This window comes from Cygnus olor, chromosome 17 (genome assembly GCF_009769625.2).
Source record: "Cygnus olor isolate bCygOlo1 chromosome 17, bCygOlo1.pri.v2, whole genome shotgun sequence".
NCBI classification, from domain to species: Eukaryota; Metazoa; Chordata; class Aves; order Anseriformes; family Anatidae; genus Cygnus; species Cygnus olor.
The window spans coordinates 13722216-13738985 of NC_049185.1; the positions used below are offsets into that span (position 1 = coordinate 13722216).

Sequence of the window (16770 nt, forward strand, 5' to 3'; positions counted from 1 at the left end):
GCCGCGCCGCGCCTGCCTCAGAGCACAGCACAGCCGCCGCTCAGCCGCCGCGAGGAGAAAGCCTTGCAGCCTCCCGCACCGCTCCCGGCTTCTCACCGCTCCGCGGCCGCCGTCCGTTGAGCGGCGCCGGGTTCTGCCCCTCGGCGGCTCGACCGGGGAGCAGGCGGCGCCGCGGGCAGCTCGGGGCCTCGCAGCAAAGGGGTCCTGCGAGGCGGGCTGGGCCCGGCGCCGCCAGACGCAAGATGGCGGCGCTGGGGAGGGCGGGGGCGGCGCTGCTGCGGACTGGGCGCGGGACGGCGGGGCCGGCGCTGGGCTACCACAAAAACGTGAGGGGCCGGGGAGGGTCGGGGGGAGGGTTTTGTACCTCGAGGGCTGCGTTTAGTTGTGGGCCCGTTACTACCGGAAGGACGTCGAGGCCCTGGAGCGTGTCCAGAGTAGGGCTGGTGCAGGGCCTGGAGCACAAGTCCTGTGAGGAGCGGCTGAGGGAGCTGGGGGTGTTTAGTCTGGGGAAAAGGAGGCTCAGGGCAGACCTTATTGCCCTTTACAGCTACCTGAAAGGAAGGCGTGGGGAGCTGGGGGTCAGCCTTTTCTCACAGGTAACCAGCAATGGGACTGGAGGGAACGGCCTCAAGTTGTGCCAGGGGAGGTTCAGGTTGGAAACGAGGAGACATTTTTTCTCAGAAAGAGCAGTCAGGCATTGGGACGGGTTGCCCAGGGAGGTGGTGGAGTCACCGTCCCTGGGGGTGTTCAAGGAAAGGTTGGACGTGGTGCTTGGGGACACGGTTCAGTGGGTGACATTGGGGGTAGGTGGACAGTTGGACCAGGTAGGTGGTCCTGGAGGTTTCTTCCAACCTTTGTGATTCTGTGCCCGTGGTGGCTGTTGGTGACGCGCTGCTCTGCTCTGCCCCGCCAGGTGGTGGACCACTATGAGAACCCCCGCAACGTCGGCTCCCTCGACCGCAACGCCAAGAACGTGGGCACCGGCCTGGTGGGCGCCCCGGCCTGCGGCGACGTCATGAAGCTGCAGGTGAGGGGACCTCGGGGCTCCTGCTGGCACGGGGGGAGCGTGGGGACGCTGCGAGGCCCACGCCTGCTGCCGTCTCCCTCCCCTCATCTGGGGCAGTGACGCGGCTTGCCCCCTGTCAGCACGTTCAGATCTTAAAATGTCCCCTGGAGCCTGGGCAGGGCTTGTCCCTGCTGTCCTGGGCTCTGCCTCGTGGAGCTGAGCCCTCCCCTGCAGCACCTCCCATATTCTTCCAGGTCGAAGTGGACGAGAACGGCAGGATTGTCGAAGCCCGCTTCAAGACTTTCGGCTGTGGATCAGCGATTGCTTCCAGTTCACTGGCAACGGAGTGGGTTAAAGGGAAGACGGTAAGGGTCTCGGCCGGGGTTGGAAGTGGCGCAGTGGAAAGTATTTAAATATTTAAGCTGACTGTTGGGACCGTGGAGGAAACAGTCCGTGCAGTGACACTGGCACGCTTTGGTTCGTTACCACCACTGCTCTGTCTGAGACAGTCGTTAAATTCGTTACTTGTTAGGCACAGAAGAAAACAGGTGACGTTGAGAGGTTTTTCTCAGGTTAGCGTGCTGTCAGCATCTTTTACTGCCCCTGGCAGTTTGAGGTATTTTTCCGTGTCAATTCAGTTGGCTCTGGAGCTTTAAAGCACGCTTGTGGTGAGCGCCTTTGTGGCGTGTGTGCGTGCGTGAGGTGACTGCTGACCACACGTTAACTACGTTTCAGGTTGACGAAGCATTAAAAATCAAGAACACGGATATTGCGAAAGAACTTTGCCTTCCTCCGGTCAAACTGCACTGCTCGAGTAAGTAAAGGGCTGACCTGGGAAAGTTCAAACATTTATACTTGAGAGCGAGGCTCCTGGAAGTAGTGCAGAGGCTTCTGCGTGTTCTCCGAATAAAGTTTCTGCATCTGGAGCAGCTAAGATTGGCCTGCAAGAGAACCTTGCTTACGTTCAGACTTTGGTTAAGAATTTTCACATCAATTCCATCTTTTGGTGTCTACTTAGGTCAGAAAATTAGGAATGAGAAGGTTTGTATTCTGACATCGTAAGACACCACGCTCCCAAACTCTGCTGCTAACTGCAGTGGTGGTTACTGCTGGCTGCTCCTGCTTTTAACGTCACTTCTGTTGTAAAGGGCATGTTCTTCTTGAAGTATTTGTAAAAAATAAAAAAATAATCTGTGGTGTTTTTTTTTTCTAGTGCTGGCTGAGGATGCAATCAAGGCTGCCTTGGCCGACTACAAGTTGAAGCAGCACCCAAAGAAAGAAGAGTCAGAGCAGAAAGCCAACTGATTCCTGCAGGGACTGCGGAGGTTGTCCTCGTTCCAGTTAAACTTGCAGTGCAATTACTCTAGCTATTAGTAGAATCCCGCGCACTACTAACGAAGCTGTAAGATACGCACAACTCTACGCACAGCCTGTCACTGTTCTTGTGTGTACAGCCTGTCGTAGTGCTGGAAGGACTGGAGTTGGGTATTTCAGCAGCCTGTGTCCTGTCCTGACTGGTCTGAAGTGTTAAGAGGGAAGGACTCTTCAGCTGCGGGGAGCTCCTCTGGCTTCTCCGAGAAGAGCAAATCCTGCTGTTGAGGACTGGAAGGGCTGCACTTTGGGGGAAGATGGATAGTTTTGCCTAATGTTTTTCGGAGTTTAGTGGGAAACGTTGCCTCGGTCTTAATGTTTCTGTAAGAACCGCAGCTCAGTTTGCGTGTCGGTGCAGAATACAAATTTTGGGTGGTTTGTCTGCGGACTGCAGCTGTGTCGGGAGTTTTCTTTCGCAAGCCGTGACCTCTCGCACGCTGTCCCCTGCTTCGGGCTGCTCTCTGGGCGGCGCTGGGGTGCCCCAGCGGGCGCTAGAGGGCACTGACTGCGAGGGCGCGGGAGGGGAGTGCAGAGCTCCAGGAAGCGCCGACCCGGCCCTCGCAGGGCTTCTTCCTGCTCGCGCCCTCCCGGCAGAGGAGCGGGGTTAATTTTGGGAGCATCTGTTAAAAGCGTTCAGCCCTCGGATTTGCCAAATGCTCCCTTAAGGGAGATTAAATGCGCCCCGAGGGTCTGAACACAGGACGCGAACAGCGGAGCTGTTCGCCGAAGCCCCAAGGGGGAGCTCCCCAGAGGACTGGGGCTCGGTCTGTGCCCCCCGCGTCTCCCCCTCTGCCCCACACTTCGCAGCCGGCAGCGGTGTTCTTGGCACCAAGTCGAGGGAGGAAGGGGATCCTTCGGAAGCGCTACAAGAGGTGGTTTGGGGGGTGATTTCTTGGCAGCTAATTGCCTGCTGAGGTGGCAGGGCTCGCTGCCCTTCAGTCGTGGAAGGAAACTCAAACCCACAGCCTGCCAGACATCTCCCGAGCACCTCGCTGTGCATTCAGCCACGCTGCTCAGGTGGCTTTGCTGGAGGTTGCAGGGAGAGCGTGGGTGATGCTCACCTCAGGGATTTGCACACCAAGCACCCGAGCTGGCTCCCTGGAAGCTTGGGGCGCGCCAGCATGCGAAAATGAAATGTTTTGTGGTGGCGCGGCGTGGGTTACCCTGCCCTCCAGGCCGCCATGCTCCGCCGTGCCTTCTGCTGATTGCTATTTTTTCACGGGAGCGTCGCTGTGGATTTTCCAAAACCAAAAGAAAACGCGTCTGAAAGCTTTGCCTGCTCTGGTAGATTCTCGTCACCCTCTCCCTGCACCCCACCTGGCTTTCCTGTGTCTGGACGTGGAAAGTTGCGCAGCTGCATTAAAAGCAGCGCCTTTGGAAGTGAGCGCCTCGTTCTGGTCTCTGTCCGCAACTTAATTAGCGCCCTAAATGCAGAGCAGGGCGTGAGTTCTTGCCGCCGTGGGCTGCTGCTGGCGAAAGCCGCAGCTTCCGTGGCACCTCGGCTCAGCACCGCCCGCTCTTCCACGCGCCGCGGGGCTGCGTGCGGGGCTTCCTTCCCCGGCCTCGCTGCGTTGCTGCCGGGAGAAAGCAGCCGGGGAGCGGGTCGGGAGGCGCAGCAAACTGCCGCCAGCGTCCCTGTTTCGGGGAGCCCCCGGGTTCCCCGCAACTGAGCGGTTGCAGGGACACCGAGGTGCAGGGATTGGGGGGCTGCAGATGTGGGGGCGCACAGCTGGGGGTTACAGGGATACGGGGACGCGGGGGGTAACGGGGACGCGTCGTCTTCCTCTCGCCCTCGTGTCTGCCTCCACCTTGCGGGGCGCCGCGAGGGACAGAGGCGCCCCAGCTGCGGCGGGGGCGGCATCACCGCGCTCTGCCTGTCCCGCCGCGGGTCAGGACGCGCGGCACGGCTGCGGCACGCGAGCGTGCCTCAGAGCAAGGCGCTGCGACGCCAGGACACGAGCCCGCGTGCGTCCTCCCCGCGGGCAGGAGCTGCTGCGGGCCGCGAGATAACGGGTTCCGAGAAGGCCGCGCGCCGACGAGCAGATTTCGCCGGCGATAACCGCGTCCCCTGGCCGCTGGGGTGTCACCAACGGGGCGCAGGCGCCTTCAGGGCCTGAGGCTCCGGGAAGGGTTCCTCTGTAGGGTGCTGAACAAAACGCTTCGCCGTCCGCTCCGGCGCGGGGGGCTCCCCGTGGAGCAGGCGCCTCCCCGCCCGTCCCAGCCCGGGGACCGGGTCCTGCCGTCCCAGCCAGTCCCCGAGCGGGGAAGGATGGCACCGAGCCCGCGGCTCGCCCGCTCCACCAGCCTCAGAAACACACAGGAGAGGAAACGTGCGTAGGAAATGTCTTTATTAATAGCCGAGGGGGTTAAGAAAGTAAGGCAAAACTCCAGCTCCGCTCCGAGCTCCGTTCCCTGTGCTTTGCAAGGGGGCCGTGACATTCAGGGCATAAAAACAAGGACGGGGTCATTGTCACCAAATCCTCCTCCCTCCTGCTGGCCAGGCACTGTTGGCTTAGGCTTTCCTTCTCCTTTTTCTTGGTGGAGACCTCACCAAAACGCCTCCGGGGGGCACGGCACCCCTCCAATTACCACCAGGCACCGCAGGCGGTGGGCGAAGCCGGCTGGGAGCGGTGTGTGTCCCCCGTCCCGAGGGCTGGGACAGCCCCAAACCCCTGCAGAAGGTCCCAGCGACCAGCAAACCCTTCACCGGGTGCCTGGGGTCGTGGCTCATCCTGGCGGGTGCAGGCACGGGCCGGCGGGCCCCGAGGGAGAGGAGGGAGCGGGGCTTCATCGGGGCTTCGGCGAGCCTCCACGTACGGGTGGCGAGCGGGACCGGGCAGGAGCCCGGCTCTGAGTCCATGGCGAGCGAGCCGGCGGCGCGGGCACGGCTCCTCCGGCGCCAGCTCCCTGCGTTGGCCCCATTAGATGCTGGGGGGGCCGTCCTGGGGCACCCCGGGGGCCTCCTCCGTGCCCCCCGCACCCGGGGCCGCTCCTGCGGCATCTTGATTTTGGGGAGGGGGCTCGGCGGGATGCTCGCCGCCTGCCGGCTCGCTTCCTTCCTCCTCCTTCTCTTCCTCCTCCTCCTCCTCGTGCTCCCCACGGGCGCTGGCCCCGTTGGCCAGGGGCGTTTTGGGGGGGGATTTGAGGCTCTGGGCGGCGGCGAGGATGTCAGCCTGCAGCTGCCGGCTGCAGTCCAGGGGCTCCTCGGCGCCGGGGTCCGGAGCCTTCTCGGGCACCTCGCTGAAAGCCCGGGTCCCCCCCGCCTTGTCCCGCTGGTCCACGTACTTCTTTTTGGGGAAGGACGAGGGGTAGTAGGCGGAGGCCTTGTGCTTCTGCCTCACGATGATGGCGGCGCAGATGATGAAGAGCAGGACGAAGGCCAGCGAGCCCACCACCACCACCAGCAGCATGTACTCCTTGAAGAAGTCCACCAGCCCGTCCAGGACGTTGCCCGGCGCCGAGCTGTTGGTGACGGCTGTCCCCGCCGCGTCCCCCACCGTGGGGCCGGGCCCTGGCGTCACGGGGCGGGCGGGCGGCGCGGCCGTGACCTCGTCGCCGTCCCCGCTGCCGCCGGCGTCGGGCAGCACCGCGGCGTGCCGGGGCGCCGCTGCGTGCGCCGGGGCCACCGCCAGCAGCAGCAGGAGCTGCCACGCCGCCATCGCCCCGGGACTCGTGCTGCAGAAAGCAGGGGGAGAACGGCAAAAATTAGAGCCTGACGGAGGAATAAAAAAAAATAAAAAATCCCAAATTCTGCCCCGAGCAAAGCCCCCGATGCGCCCACCCTGAGCTGGGCACCCGGCACCGTCCACAGCGCAGAGGGCCAAGCGTGTGCCTTGCTGCTCCCACACACGGTTATTCACCCGGGTTAAATTCTTTAAGAAAAGCAAAAATCAGCGTTGGTTTCCTCGCCCCGCTGACGGCGAGGCCGAGCAGGGGTTTGTGTTTGTTTTGCAACGCCGCGCTGTAAAAATAGCTGGAAACCGGCTGGCTGGGATTGCTCAAGTCCTGGGGACGCTGCGAGCGTGGCGAGGTGACCGGGGCAAGAGCCAAGAGCAGGCTTCCAGCAACGGTCGCTTGGCCGATCCGAAAATTCCTGAAAATTGAGGTTTCCAGTGGAAACTCTGACACAAGACGGAGCTGCAGAGGGGCCGGCCCCCGGCGCGAGCGGCGTTTCCCAACGCTCGCCCCGGCTGCAAACCGTTCCCAGCTGGAGCTGGCTATAAATAGGCTGGCGGCTGGAGCCCGCCACGGGGCCACCACGAGTGCCGGGACACGGAGCATCCCCACGGGGACCCCTGGACCTTCCCCCCTCTCCTTACACCCCCGAATCCCAACCAGCCCCCAGTTTTCCCCCCCCAAAAAAGCCAGCGGTGCCGCAGCCGCAGGACTTGGCTGGCGGACGCGCTCCCGCTGCAGAAATCTGGTTTGCATTAGGGCAGAGCGTGCACGGGGCGCGAGGCGGCCCCCGGCCCCGGCTGAGCAGCGTGGCCGCCCCCCCCCCCCCCCCCCCCGGCCCCCGGTGGGGATTTGGGGGACGTGGTTTGGGGTCTGGGGCTTGCTCCTTCGTCCCTCTGCCGCCTTCGCCCCGTGGAGGGGCCCCTGGGGGAAGGCGGCGGCGTTGAGGCGCCGTTAGCGAGCGGAGCCGATGCGCAGCCGCTGCCCCGGCCGTGGTGGCAACGAGCAAAGCCCAAATGGATGCCGAGGCCATCCCCACGGCCATCCCCACGGCCATCCCCAGCCCCCCGTCCCCCCCGTCCCCATCCCTGCCATGCGGCCCCATTCCTGGCTTAGCCTGGCCAAGCAAACCCAGCTCCGCTTTCCTCCACGCAGGAAATTCCAGGTTTGATGTTGTGCAGGCGCGGCATCCTCCGAAGCGTGCACGCACGCGTGTGGCTGCATCCCCGTCCCGCCAAGCCCTCACCGCGGCACCCGAGCCACCCCAAAAAGTCAGGGTTTGAGCAGAAAAAGGGGGGGAAAAAGAGCCATGGAGTGCAGGAAAGCGGGAGTTTTGGGGAGAGCGGGCCCCACGCCACGTGCCCGGAGCGAAGAGTGGGGCTTGGGGAGCTCACCTCGCCGGGAGGGTGACAGCAGGACGGGTCTGTCCCACGCGCCTCGCCTCTCGCCCCTTTCTGCTGCCTGCCTGGATGGAGCCCTCGTCCCTCTCCCTCCTCCTCCTCCTCCTTCTTTCTCTCCTCCTCCTCCTCCTCCTCCTCCTCCTCCTCCTCCTCCTGCGCCGCAGCCCGGAGCTCACTGGCTGCGAGCGCCGCGGACCAGCTTGTTCTCATTAGGGCCGCTTTGGGGAGGGAGCAGGGGAGGCCGGCGAGGGGCAGGCGGCCCCCAGACCCATCACGGCCCCCTCCAAGGGGGGACAGCCCACAGCTGGGGGCCTCTCAGCATTATGGGGTGCCCCTCTGCATCCCTGCATCCCCACACCCCTTTTTGGGGTGCAGGAGCAGATAGAGGGGGCAAGGGGAGGGCTTTGTTGCGAGGGCTGGAGGTAAAAGCGTGGCTCCTGCAGAGCCGTGTGTAGCCCCACAATGCAAGGCCCAGCCCCAGCTCCTGGGCCCCAGCACCCCAGCCTGGGGCCAGATCCTGTCCCTGTGCCCAGCTCTGCAAACCCAAACCCTGCCGCAGTGCGGGCTGGTGGGGCACAGCCACCCCGTCCTGCAAGGCAGGGTCACGCATCTGCCCCGGGAGCAAAAGGGACCCAAAACCCACGTGGGGGCTCTGCCCATATGCCCCATCGATCCATTATTGATCCATTGATCCATCGATTGATAGATCGATCGATCGATCCATCCATCCATCCATCCATCCATCCATCCATCCATCCATCCATCATCCATCCATCCATTTCCCCATCCACCCACCCACCCCAGAGCCCTAGAGGTAGGGACAGGGATGAGGATGGGGACAGGGACAGGGATGAGGTCAGGGATGGGGAAGGTTTGGGGCTTGGTTCCCCAGCACTTTAAGGGCTCACGATGTGGCATGGGGGCAAACAGGGCTTGGGACCAACCCCCTTGGTTTTAGGAGCCCGTTTCCTAAACCCATGGGCTGGAAAAGCTCCTGCACAAGGAACTCATTCTTGGGGTGCAGGCAGCGGTGGGGAAAATCACCCATGTGGATCCCCATATGGGGGCACGGGCTCAGGGAGGGGGGGGGGGGGGCATCACCCCGTCCCCCAGCCCTGGCTGCTCTCCCCCCGCCGCCCGCGCTGTCTGGGCTGAAATTGCTCAAGACGCTGGCGGCCGCAGTGACCTCATCCCCTTGCTATTCGGCTCCGCGCCTCCCCGGGGACCCTGCCAGAATCCCCCCTAAAAAGCCAGGGCTTGGGGAGAGCGGGCTGGGGGTGAGGGCGGGCGTCCCTGTCCCCATCCCCATCCCCGTCCCCGTTTCGTGTTTCACCCGGCGTCACCCAGCGCAGCCAGACCCCTCGCTCCCAGAAATAACGCGTCCGTCCGTCTGTCTGCAGCCGGCCAGCTGCTTGCAGCTGCCGGGATGGCTTTTCCTGGCCTTAAATTATCTTAAAAGCTTAGAGGAAAGCGGGGAGAGGAGCGGGGGGAACGGAGCCGGGGCCCCTCCGAGCAGCTTGGAGGAGCGCCAGCGGCATCCAGCCCGGCCTCGCCACCATGACAGGGGGGGTAACGGTGCCCAGGGGGGGAGTAACAACTTTTTGGGGGGTAATGGCACCCATGGAGCACCAAAACACCTTCCCCAGCTGTGGGAGACCCTCCAGGAACGGGTGGCAGGGCCACTGCCCCTCGTGTGATGTCTTGATGCTGGGGATACGTGGCCCTTATGGTCCTGGTCCCCTCAGCTCCTTGTCTGGGTCCGGGTCTGTGTCTAGGTCTGGGTCCGGGTCCGGGTCCGGGTCCGGGTCCCTGTCCCTGTCCCTGTCCCTGTCCCTGTCCCTGTCCCTGTCCCTGTCCCTGTCCCTGCCCAGCAGCGGGTGCCAGCGCCCACCAGCCATTACGGAGCCGTTTTTGCCACCGGGGAGGGACGCCTCAGCCCCTCGGCGCTGGGCAGGGCCGCGCCGCCCGGGCCCCGCTTTGTAATTTAGGGCAGATGAAAGGGGCGGGGGGGGCCCACAGGGCTCGGCTCTGCGGGGCGCGTGGCACAGCCAGCCTCCAACCCAAACCGGCAATTTGGGAAATTTCGGCCTCACTCTGCCTGTAATTTGCTTTGCTGGGGCAGCAAAATGCCGGGGTTTGGGGGGAGGAGGGCCTTATCCTGCAGGGCTGCACCTCAGCGTGCTCAGCGTCGTGTGTGGCACAGCACGGCCCCATTCCCCACACGGCCCCGTACCCTGCGGGGCCCCGTCCCCACGCACGGCCCCGTACCCCACAGGGCTCCGTTCCCCACCTGCCACCCTCTTGGGGCAGCCCAGAGCGAGCAGGGCCGCGCGTGCCGGCTTCCTGCAGATTCCTGGGCCGTGAGCTGGGCCGTGGCAGCCCGACAGGCCCTGCTGCCGACGCCAAATAGGGCGATCCCCGGCTGCTGGCAGCCGGTCCCGATCCCAATCCCAATCCTAATCCCACTCGGGAGGAAAGGCTCCTCGCCCAGAGCGAGGCACGCAGAGGAGCTCACTGGGGGGGCATCAGGGCCCCGCAGGACCCCCGCACCGCCCTCCTCTTCTGGGAGAGGGCTGGGGTGACAGGTCCTCACGGTCCCCACATGTGTCCTTGCTGTCTCGGGGACACACAAACCTCTGTGCAAGCAGGAGAGCTGTCCCAGCCGGGACGTGACCTCCTGTGATGGGTTTTGGCACGGGGGGGGATTTCGGCTCTGTGGAGGTGTCGGGGGTGGCAGGGGCGATGCCCACCCTGCGGTGCCACCCTGGTGTAAAGGACCGCACAGGTGACGGTCACCAGTCCCCAAGCGTGGATCAAAATGCGACACCGAGTCCTGCGGGGTGTCACTAGCACAGGACACGAGCAGCGTCCCCCCAGCATGGCGGGGTCCCTCTGAGCGGCTGCGGGGCCGGCCGCACGGGTTCGCCGTAAACATTTACATTCACCGGGGGCCCGGGCCCGGATGGAAAATATTTGAAGCGGAGCGTAAATGTAAACACGCGGGGCCGGGGACACGGCCAGGGCTGCTCTCGAGGCACGGGCGCTGTGATGCGCCACGGTGCAGCTCGGGGACAGCACCGTGGGGCCACCAGCACGTGCCGAAACGCTTCGGTGCCCGAGTGTGGGTTGTGAACCACAAGGGTGGTGTAAGCAGGATGGTGGGGCGGGGTGGGGACGTGGGGACATGGGGACAGCTGGGATGGGGTGGGGACACAGGGACAGCGAGCCTGGGGGGACAGGGATGGGGACATGGGGATGCAGAGCTGGCAGGGCAGGGACAGCCCTGGGCCGTTCCTGCTCCCCGGGGCAGGTCCTGGTGGCATCCCCTCAGCCCTCTGTGTGAGATCGCAATCGGGCCAATTACACCACGAACGTGCCCACCCCAGCCCCACCGGTGTTTCTGCCACGGCCCCACCACCCTTTCCACTCCTGCCGTGAGGCTGGGGACCCAAAGCCACCGCCCCCAGCTGCTCAGCACCCAGGGAAGGGGGGTTTCGTTTCTGCTGCCGCCAGAAGAGGATGGAGAACTGAAATTTCGGGAGGGGGATGTGGGCAGGAGCCAAGAGACCACCACATCCGGGTAGGAGAGGCACTTTAATGGGGTGGCTGAGTCCGTTCCAGGTGGTTCTGCTGTGTGGGGTCACGAAGCCCACGGCTCAGGAGTGCTCCGGCAGGAAGCTGCTGAGCGTCAGGTTGTCGCCATCGGCTTCGGAACTGCCATCGGCCAGCAGCTTGCGGTGCCGGTGGGGGCCCAGCCGGGGGCCGTTGGCGGCAGCGGGCTCACCGTCGGGCAGCAGGGAGGAGATGCAAACCATTTCGGTGGGGGTGAGCTGGTGGCGAGCCGTGCGCGCCCGCCGGCAGAGCAGGGCGGCCAGCACCCCCGTGCACACCATGAAGGCGGCGGCCACCAGCGCCAGCAGCAGGATGGCCAGCAGGCACTTGTTCATCAGCGCGCTGTCGTCCCAGGGGATGGCGGGGGCCTCCTCCACCGTGTTCCCTCCGGGTTTTGAGTCCGAAGGAGCCGTGGTCGCCTCTCCCGGGTGATTCAGCACCGGGGGGTCCCCGGCCTTTTTGTAAATGATGTTGGTGGGAGCAGTGGTGGTGGGGAGAGCTGAGTGTGGCTCCGTGGAGGAGATGTCATCCATGCCACCAGCCATGCTCCCTGTAGGGATGTCATCCATGCTGCTGGCCGTGGTCCCCGTGGAGGAGATGTCATCAGTGCCACCAGCCACGGTCCCCTCCGTGCCAGGCCCCGCGGATGACATGGGCCAGCCGGGGATGGCGGTGCTGTTATTTTGGGGTGCTGCCTCTGTGCTGGGCGCAGAGCTCAGCAGCAAGTCGGGCTCGGGGGAGTCGGTCTCATCCTGCGGATCCGCGGTGGTCAGCACCATCTCCCGGTGCAGGCTGGCGTTGGTGCCCGCTTCCAGCGGCGGCTCCGTGCCCGGCAGCAGCGAGTCGGGCTTGGGGGAATCGGTCTCACCCAGGTCCGTGTGCAGTGTGGTGAGCTCCTGGGGCAGGCTGCTGTTGGTGCTGAGCCCCGGTGGCAGCGTGGAGCCCAGCAGCAAGTCGGGCTCGAGGGATTCGGTCTCGTTGCTGTCGGGCATCGCGGTGGTGGCGTGGCCGTGCCCCAGCATTGCGGCGGTGCCGGGGGGGGGCTGCCCGTTGTCGGCCCTTCGCCTGCGGGAGGGCAGCAGGGGCTCGGCTGGAGCCTGCTCTACCGCCCCCCAGACCCACTGCAGACCCTTCTGCTCCGGGGGCCGGGCCCCGCATGCCCGCAGGGTGCTCAGCACCAGCACCACCAGCACGGCCCAGCCCGGCGCCATGGGACCTGGGCGGGGGGGAAAGACAGAGGGTAGGTGAAATGGGGGCCCCTCCACCTGCGGGAGGCTCTGCCCGCGCGGTTCCGCTTTGAAAAGCAAATTTGCAAAAGGAAGTTTAGAGCCTGGAAATGGGAAACGAGCCGTGGTGGAGACGGCTGCTGCAAGACGGGCGGTTGCAGGATGACGCCCCGCGTGGAAATGAAAGCGCGGGGATGTCGCGCACGCTTCGGCTCGACCCCACCCCGGGGTGCCCGTCCTCCCCTCTGCGGGTGGCAGCGGGCCACCATGCTGCCAGTGGATGCCCCAAAAGCTGGGCCATTCGCTCAGAGCAGAGGCGAAGCCGCCCCAAACCTCCCCACGGGCTGCCTGTCGCTCGTACACAGCCCCGGCAGTTGGAGGCCAGGGAGGGCCCCGCACCCAGCCCCAAAAACCGACCGATGCCACCCAGCACGGGGGCTCCCACACCCACCATCCTAACCCCCCCCCCCTGGGGACCAGCACAGAGCAGAGAGTGGCACCCCCTGGGGACCCGTGTGCACCCAACGCACCCCCGAGCATCCCCTCGGCACCCACTCCATCCCCGGGGCCGAGCCCCAGGGGTGCCGGGACCAGATCTGGCACCCCCCCCCCCCCCGGGTGCTCACCTCTGCCAGGGCACGCTGTGGGACCCCGAGCTGCAGCACCGGTGGCCGTCACCGCCGAGGGCCCGGCAGCCCCGGTACCGGGCGAAACCGAAGGGGCGTCGCGGGCTGCGCCCCGCCTGCACCTCCCCGCCGGGGCGGGCAGGAAACACGGCTGCGGTTTCAGAGAGCCCTGCGGGGGAAGGATGTCACGCTGCCAGCGGGGGCAGCTGAGGGCTGGGGGCTTCATGCACCCGTCGGGGTGCACCCCTAACTCCTATCCCCCCTGAGGTGACGGTGGGGGGGGGGGTCCCCTGGGTGCCCCTGTCCTGCTCCTCCAGGTCTGTGTGCCGGGGCTGACGCTGCCCCGAAAGCAGAAGTGGAGGCAAAGGCGGCCCCGGGGGTGGCAGCAACCTTGGCACAGCATGGGCATGGCCGAACGGGGGCAAGACACAGCCCCCCCCAAAAGAGGTGACCCCGTAGGAGGACCCCAACATGGGAAGCAGCCTTCGCATGTGGTGAGGAAGAAGAGTGGGAGCGCGAGGGCTTGGCTCGAGGCGTTTGCAGGGCCCTTGTGCCCAGGCGCGTCTCCTGGCCCCCCATGGAGCAGCTGTGGGGCACCGCGGCAGCTGGGGCACGGGGCCACGGGCGTTCCCTGGGCACCCAGGGGTGCAGCAGCTCGGAAGGAACCCGCCCTGACCGCAGGCACCGGCGCAGCAGCAGGCAGGAGCTGCAGCCGCAGGAAGGGTGCTGCAAGATCACATCCGCAGCGAGCGCTCTGCGGCTGCCGCCCGGGGCCGTAAACAACCCCACCGCATCCCTCTGCCCCCGGCACAGCCCTGAGCACCGCGGGGATGTTCGGCTGCGTTCAGCCCCTCCGGAATCCCCCCAGAGCCCAGGGGACTGGGGACTGGAGGATGGTCCTGGTCCCCTGCAGATCACTCGGGGGAAAAAATCACGCACGGAAAAATCCCGTTGGGCTGCGGATGAGCCTCGCTGGGACAGGTCCAGGGCGTGCACGAGCAGCAAGGGAGCAGCTCCTCAAGAGCATCCCCGTCCTGTCCCTACCTTGGCTTCCTCAGGGACCCCCACCACACCTGGACAAGCCCGGGGTTCACTCGCTAGGAAACCTCCAACCTGCTGGGCCGGAGGAGCAGAAGGGAGTTGCCGCGGGGGCTGTGCTGCTCGGCCACAGTCTGACACGCTCGGGTTCCCATCGCCGCGCTTGCTGGTGTCATTTATGACACTGGCTGGCCATGAAACCTAAATTGCGGGCGCTAACGAGGCTCACCTACCCCACACAGAGCCCAGAGCAATGACGGGTGTCCTGGGCAGCCAGGGCACAGCTTGTCCCCGTCCCTGTCCCCGTCCCTGTCCCCGTGCCCGGCCGCAGGGCTCGCAGTGGAGCGGAGCAGCATCAACCCCCGTGGCCCCTCCATCTGCCCGGGCCGGGCTCCAGGAGGGGACCTGGGCGCACGTTCAGGCCGTGACGTGTCCCCACTCCTACGCCTTCCTGAGCAGCTGCTGCCGCAGCTCCCGGCCCCGAGAAGGGGCGAGCAGCAGCCGTGCCCCCCGCCAGCCGCCCCAGGCAGCGCCGACCGGAGCCAAAGAACAAGCAAACAGAGGAAGTTTGTAATCAATGACTTTTATCTCTTGAAAATGGAAGCAAATATTTGGACAGATACTATGGCCGCTCTATAAGAGCGCATCTTTCAGGACGTCGCTGGTTCTCTTCTGGGATATCACGGCTACAAAAAGCTTCAGGCACTGACTCGGGCTGAGCCTGGCTAGGCATCATCAGTTCATTTAAATAAAATACAAGCTATAAACTCCAAACCACGGCGGCGCTTCCTCCGCCCTCCTCAAACCGTCCACCACACCAATCTCATCTGGGCATCTCGATCCAGCAGTTCAGAAACTTTGTTCCCTCCAATTAGAAAATAAAAAAAAAAAACCCGCAAGGTCCCCAGGCACACAACCCTGAAGTCACACGTACAAAATCAACACAGAGATCACCGTTTCGGGGGAGCAGTACGCTTGGTTTTGTTTTCCAAAAATAAAAAATAAAAATTATTACAGATAATCTCAGCCATTTACTGCAATACAAAACCAGCACCAAACATTCAAACAACCCGCGGCTGGGCTGGGAACCCAGCACCAGTGCTCATCTCCCCCCCCACCAGCACCCAGGCGGGGAAAACGTGCCCCGTCTGCGATGCTCACCACTTAAAACGAAGAAAACCCACTTTTAGGAAGCTTTCATGCTATGAACTGTAACACCTTCTCTGTCCTTCGCACCCCCTCCTCGTGCCTCTCCAGCTACTTCGCCCAGCTGCGCGGCCGCACGCCCAGCAGCACCGACAGCCCTCCAGGGCAGACGATCCTCGACCTGTAAGTTGTGAACATGCAAACACTGAAGAATAAAGAAAAAAAAAACCAAAAAAACGGGGAATTTGCGGACTTGTAGCCAGCCTAACGGAGAAACGATGGCTTCGGGCGGGACGAAGGGACGCACCCTGCCCTGCGTGTCGGCTCCAAGCACACACACGTGCACGCACACCACGGTTGCAGGGAGCTGGGCCAAGGACCAGAGCCCAGCTGGGAAGGGTATTTGGGGCTCAGCAGCTGCCAGCTAACTCCTGGACATCGTTCGGACCCCCCCCCCCCCGATAGTTTTATCCACATCTGGATTTAACAAGGGGTGCCGGCACCTCCCGGGCGCTGCTGGCGGGGCTGTCCTGGTGCACGCAGCAAATGAGTAAAGCCCGAGCTTGCTTTGCAGCCCAGGTCCCATCGCACCTATGTTCACACGTAGGGCCAGCAGGGAATGCTCCTGCCCCAGCCCCAGCACCCCCTTTGGCAGCGCAGACCCCACACGAGCAGAGGTGGAGAGGAAGAGATCCCGAGATGAGCTCTGTGAGTCCCACACACCCCCAGGGGCTCTGGGGTGAGGACCTTGAAGGACCAGGGGAGAGCAGCACCTCCCCAAGCTGGGGGCAGAACCTGCCCCAGCCCCTTCCCCTCCCAAGGGCTGGGACTGCAGGGGGCGAGGGTCACCGAGCTCACCTGGGAACAAACCCTTTCCTGCGAAGTTTTAAGGCAAGGTGGGGTGATGAGGCAGGGAGGTAAAAAAAAAAAAAAAAAAAAATCGGAAACATTTTGTTTCTGGAGATCCCTGATGCTAGTCCCCTAGCTACTTCTAAGGGTGCTTTGGAAGCAGAGTCGAAATTTCTAACATCAGTTCTAAAGTCAAAGGCCAAAGAAGTGCAAGCTCAAAGGATTTTAAAAGCTTCTGAAAGCAAATAAGCCCCAGAGGCTGATGGCGGCTGTGGTGCAGCCCCAAGTATGTACAGCGATGCATACAGCCGCAACGGACACGAGGGAGCACCTGGTCAGAGGGGAGCAGCCCCCTGCTCGCAGCCTCGTGCGTGCCTTTTGCACACCTTGAACTTTACGCTCCAGGGATAAATGTAACTCAGTTCCTGCAGGGAATAACTTCTGCCTTAAAACCAAAACCAGCAACTGAAACGTGCCCACTCGGACAGGGCTGGAGTAATCCAAAACACGGCGTTATTTTAAGAGGGGGAGGTGATGCTCATTTAAAAGTTCTGCAGGGAGTAAGAAGGAGAAGAGGCAGTCTGTGGCATGAATCACTTCATTCAGCACTATATATATATATTTTTTAAAACCGTTAGACAGCGGTCATCAGAACACATCAGGAAGGCAGGAAAGTCAGCTCGTACGGAACCTCTGAGGGAGCTCAGCAGCAGCCTCGGCCACACTGCAGGGGGAACCGATCTGATTGTTCAAAATTGGAGATTTATACAAAATAGCTTCAGTTTTGATCTCTAAACAGTATAAACACCCACCACACGCAC

At 63.5% G+C, this 16770-nt stretch overlaps 4 protein-coding genes across 8 annotated transcripts in view; 1 reads left to right on the plus strand and 3 right to left on the minus strand.

Moving 5' to 3' along the window:
* The first annotated feature begins 178 nt into the window (after positions 1 to 178).
* On the plus strand, positions 179 to 2765 carry ISCU (iron-sulfur cluster assembly enzyme). The gene is made up of 5 exons (XM_040576898.1): positions 179 to 326; positions 914 to 1027; positions 1261 to 1371; positions 1742 to 1820; positions 2220 to 2765. Exons 1-5 carry the CDS (start codon positions 243 to 245, stop codon positions 2309 to 2311), a joined length of 480 nt encoding a protein of 159 aa, XP_040432832.1. The 5' UTR covers positions 179 to 242; the 3' UTR covers positions 2312 to 2765.
* A 1943-nt stretch (positions 2766 to 4708) lies between these two features.
* TMEM119 (transmembrane protein 119) lies at positions 4709 to 7602 on the minus strand. The gene is made up of 2 exons (XM_040577266.1): positions 7447 to 7602; positions 4709 to 6052 (listed from the first exon to the last, which is right to left on the minus strand). The coding sequence occupies exon 2, from the start codon at positions 6034 to 6036 to the stop codon at positions 5299 to 5301; it is 738 nt and encodes a 245-aa protein (XP_040433200.1). The 5' UTR covers positions 6037 to 6052; positions 7447 to 7602; the 3' UTR covers positions 4709 to 5298.
* A 3425-nt stretch (positions 7603 to 11027) lies between these two features.
* On the minus strand, positions 11028 to 13712 carry SELPLG (selectin P ligand). The gene is made up of 2 exons (XM_040576748.1): positions 12917 to 13712; positions 11028 to 12280 (listed from the first exon to the last, which is right to left on the minus strand). The coding sequence occupies exons 1-2, from the start codon at positions 13140 to 13142 to the stop codon at positions 11109 to 11111; spliced, it is 1398 nt and encodes a 465-aa protein (XP_040432682.1). The 5' UTR covers positions 13143 to 13712; the 3' UTR covers positions 11028 to 11108.
* An 809-nt stretch (positions 13713 to 14521) lies between these two features.
* The window catches only part of CORO1C (coronin 1C), a 51131-nt gene continuing 48882 nt past the window's right edge, over positions 14522 to 16770 (minus strand). For all 5 annotated transcript variants that reach the window (XM_040576740.1, XM_040576744.1, XM_040576745.1 and 2 more), the window contains exon 11: positions 14522 to 16770. This exon is cut by the window's right edge and continues 601 nt beyond it. The gene's annotated coding sequence lies outside the window, so the exon portion shown is untranslated.

What these genes read in the sequence shown, in the direction of transcription:
- SELPLG (XM_040576748.1), bottom strand. Translation starts at nt 13,142, where the DNA reads ATGAAGCCCCCAGCCCTCAGCTGCCCCCGCTGGCAGCGTGACATCCTT. An exon ending in CACAGCGTGCCCTGGCAGAG is followed by an intron (nt 12,281 to 12,916) that starts GTGAGCACCCGG and finishes CCCCCCGCCCAG; the next exon opens with GTCCCATGGCGCCGGGCTGG.
- ISCU (XM_040576898.1), top strand. Translation starts at nt 243, where the DNA reads ATGGCGGCGCTGGGGAGGGCGGGGGCGGCGCTGCTGCGGACTGGGCGC. An exon ending in CGCTGGGCTACCACAAAAAC is followed by an intron (nt 327 to 913) that starts GTGAGGGGCCGG and finishes CTGCCCCGCCAG; the next exon opens with GTGGTGGACCACTATGAGAA. An exon ending in GCGACGTCATGAAGCTGCAG is followed by an intron (nt 1,028 to 1,260) that starts GTGAGGGGACCT and finishes ATATTCTTCCAG; the next exon opens with GTCGAAGTGGACGAGAACGG.
- TMEM119 (XM_040577266.1), bottom strand. Translation starts at nt 6,036, where the DNA reads ATGGCGGCGTGGCAGCTCCTGCTGCTGCTGGCGGTGGCCCCGGCGCAC.